This window comes from Lasiodiplodia theobromae (genome assembly GCF_012971845.1).
Source record: "Lasiodiplodia theobromae strain AM2As chromosome Unknown scaffold_134, whole genome shotgun sequence".
Taxonomy (NCBI): Eukaryota; Fungi; Ascomycota; class Dothideomycetes; order Botryosphaeriales; family Botryosphaeriaceae; genus Lasiodiplodia; species Lasiodiplodia theobromae.
The window spans coordinates 1-3,153 of NW_023336327.1; the positions used below are offsets into that span (position 1 = coordinate 1).

General features: G+C 51.7%; 1 protein-coding gene across 1 annotated transcript; it reads left to right on the plus strand.

Moving 5' to 3' along the window:
- Nucleotides 1–1,828: 1,828 nt before the first annotated feature.
- Nucleotides 1,829–3,153, plus strand: LTHEOB_13050 (Chromosome alignment-maintaining phosphoprotein 1; the record flags this gene model as incomplete). Its single annotated transcript, XM_035509986.1, has 2 exons — nt 1,829–1,933; nt 1,990–3,153. Coding segments are annotated over 2 exons (1,269 nt in total), but the record flags the coding sequence as incomplete, so codon positions are not given.

The window sequence follows — 3,153 nt, forward strand, 5'->3', positions numbered from 1 at the left end:
GGCGGAATGGCAGAACAAAAGCCCAGAAGCCAATCATGTCTGTTTAAATGATGCCGAGAGTCTCCGAGACGCGGCTACCCGGTGCAACTCGGCGTAACCCCCACACTTTGGCATCAGGCATGTGTAGGTTCCCCTCCACTGGTTTCCAATACGTCAGCTCCAGGTTCCGGTTCTTTGCGGGCCGCGGTGCACGCATGCTTTTGCACCCGTGACGTCTACCAAAGCGCGTGGCTGAGGATCATACGACGCAGCCTGAAGTGGGGCGAGACTCGAAAACGGTTATGCTATCGCACTCATTACGACACAGTGAAGCGCCTACAACAGTGGGCTCAGGCACAGCTCATCAACTTAGTTGATACATGGCTGAGTGCAACATAGGTGCATTTACAGGCAGAACCGCGATGTTGAATTTGATAGGAAGAAAAAAATTCTCCCATGACCAGTCAATTATTCCGATATACCTGAACAAGGACTGGACACCTCCGTATTCTCCTAATTCTCCTATCGAGACGGTAAGCAAGAACGCATATGGTGTTTGCGCGGCCCTCGCTTCGTGTGGCTCATCTAGGCCTCTGGGGGATGATCCTCGAGTACCTGGCAAGCATTTACTAGATGATGACCTACGCTGGCTGTTTCTCCAAAACCCACTATCTGTCAAGGCCATGATGTTGAGTAGAAGGGTGTCTTGCTATCACATTTCGAACTTACGTACGGCGACGTTGGAGAACAGCAGCACGATATCTTCTGTCGCTCCGCACCACGCACTCGAATTCGGAATTACAAGCCATAATTCAGAATGAACTCACCACCTACATAGAAGGAGCCATGCAAGACTGGAGGTACCGGTGAAAGGTGGGCCAACGCTAGGTGACAGGCACGTATATGGAAGTTCGGGTAATGGCTCGCCGTGACATCCCATCCGGACCCTTGGCACATAAGATGCGCGGGAAATGTGCCTCAGGCGGGATGTGCGCATAAGTAAAAGGGGGACACTGTATATGCTGAATGCGGTAAAGGACGCTCCAGCTATAGAATAATCTATATTTGCTGCAAGAAGCGAGGCGCCAATGCCATCGAGCAGACCAGCACAACACCCCGAGAGTAAGTGATCAGAGCGTTTCTGTTTACAAATGATCAGTTCATGGCTTATACTCAGTCACCTACACTTAGTAGTCGTCATCGCCGAGATAAAGCAGGGGGTCACCTATGTGCGCGCACTAGCTCTAATCGAGTCATCCAAAATTCCTAAGTAATTTTCCGCGAGAGCTTCGCTTCCTTCCTATTCACTAATTGTTCTCCAATCCTCCATCATGATCTCTGACACATCCTGGCTTTCCGTAGTGCTGGAGAGATTGAGAATGTTTGATATGTAGCATTAGAGACCCTGAACGTTGCGAGAAATGAGACGTTCTTGTACTTGCTGTTGCTGCATTACCATCCCTTGACCCGATTTCTCGGCCGAAAGACCAGTGATCTCAGCCCTCAACACTCTCGTTAAGCTTGACCGCCAGTTTCGTTAGCGAGTCAAGTGCATAATTCATAGAGGGGGGGCTTCACGCGGGAGAAACATATATTCGCTGGTCGCGTGCACCCACGCTTAACCACTTATTTTACATGAACCCAAAAGGAATCTCTGGGCTAAATCCAACCATCTCCTCTTCACCAATCTCCCGCTTCCCGCAAACACACGAACACCTTCAACAAAGTCTTGGAATACCATCTTTCTTGCCGGAAACCACATTTGCCAAATAGCTGTCTGCGACAATCCCCCACACGATAAACACACCGTCGCCTCTTACGTGCCGAAACAGTGTCCATTTTCGCTGCTATGCCTGTTCCAGCGGGCCTCGAGCAGTTCGGGACGCTCGACTGGGAGGAGGAGTATGAGAATCTTGTTTCCACTGGGTCCACTACTAAGGATGATTTAGATGCTGTAAGTTCTACCGCTTTGGTATTATCTAGACCTAACTTCATGCTCATGGTATCTAGGGCGATGCAATGTGCACTATGGACATATCCACCAAGACGACTGAAAGCGAGCTATTCTTCCTCGAGGGCGACTTCGATACCAACCCAGACATCGTGGAGTCTTACCAGCTCGCACCCACCAACGAGGTCATCTCCGCCGAGGATACAATTATGGAGCACACCATCCACCCCGCATCCCCAGTCCCGCTTCCACTCGAGGAAGAACATTCCCACAATTCAAGCGCCGGTCAGATCTTCCATCCCGGCTGGTCCGAAGAGACGCCCTCTTGGGACCCGGATACCGCTACCTCCCCTCAAGTCGCCCGCTGGGCCGTGTCCCCTGGCATCTTCAAGGATATCAAGTGGACAATCAACGCCTGCAGGGACGATGTGGCGGATAACAATATTCCACGTATTGCTTCAAGCCTGCTGCGTGCTGTTCAACACGTCTACAAAGTCCCCTTAGATGCCGGGATTGGCTACCCTTGTGGAGCACGTGGCGAGAAGTTCTACAAGCGTTGGCTCGGACCAATTCACCTCTTTCCTCGTGGTGCAATGGGCCTCAAGGAGCCTAATGAGCCAGATGTCCCGAAGGACGTCTACGTGCCTAACGGCATCAAAATACTCCCGCCATCGCCCCATGGCCAAGCATTCTATCCTCGTCCCTCGCCTCTGCGCTACGTCGCCAACAATGATGATGACCAACCTCCCAAGCCTTCCCAGTCAGCTCCGTCCCTGGTATTCTTTTCGGGTGAAAATTACCTCGATGTGGATGTTGAGATGAGTCAGTCCATGGAGACCGGGGAAATCACAATCCAGAAATACGAACAAGAGAGCGATCAAGATGCTGGTGAGGAAATCGAGTTCTCCCCTAAGGCACCTATCGAGACACAATTCGAAATCGAAATCAATGATCGCACCGTCCCCTCAAATATAGTCGACCAAGACGACGAGCACCTATCCGCTTCCAGCGAAGGATCTTGCTCTTGGCCCAGTTCCCCTCCATTGCCCTCCCGCGAGCTTGATTCTCCAGTCATCATATACGATGACGAAACTGTCGGCCTAGTCAGTGACGAAACGGCCTGCGATCTGCCCGAGCTTGCTTTGGCAGCCCATTACAAGATTCCCGAACTCGGCCTTGCTCAGGATCTGGACTCAGCCCCACTCTATTCGGCCTACCACGCG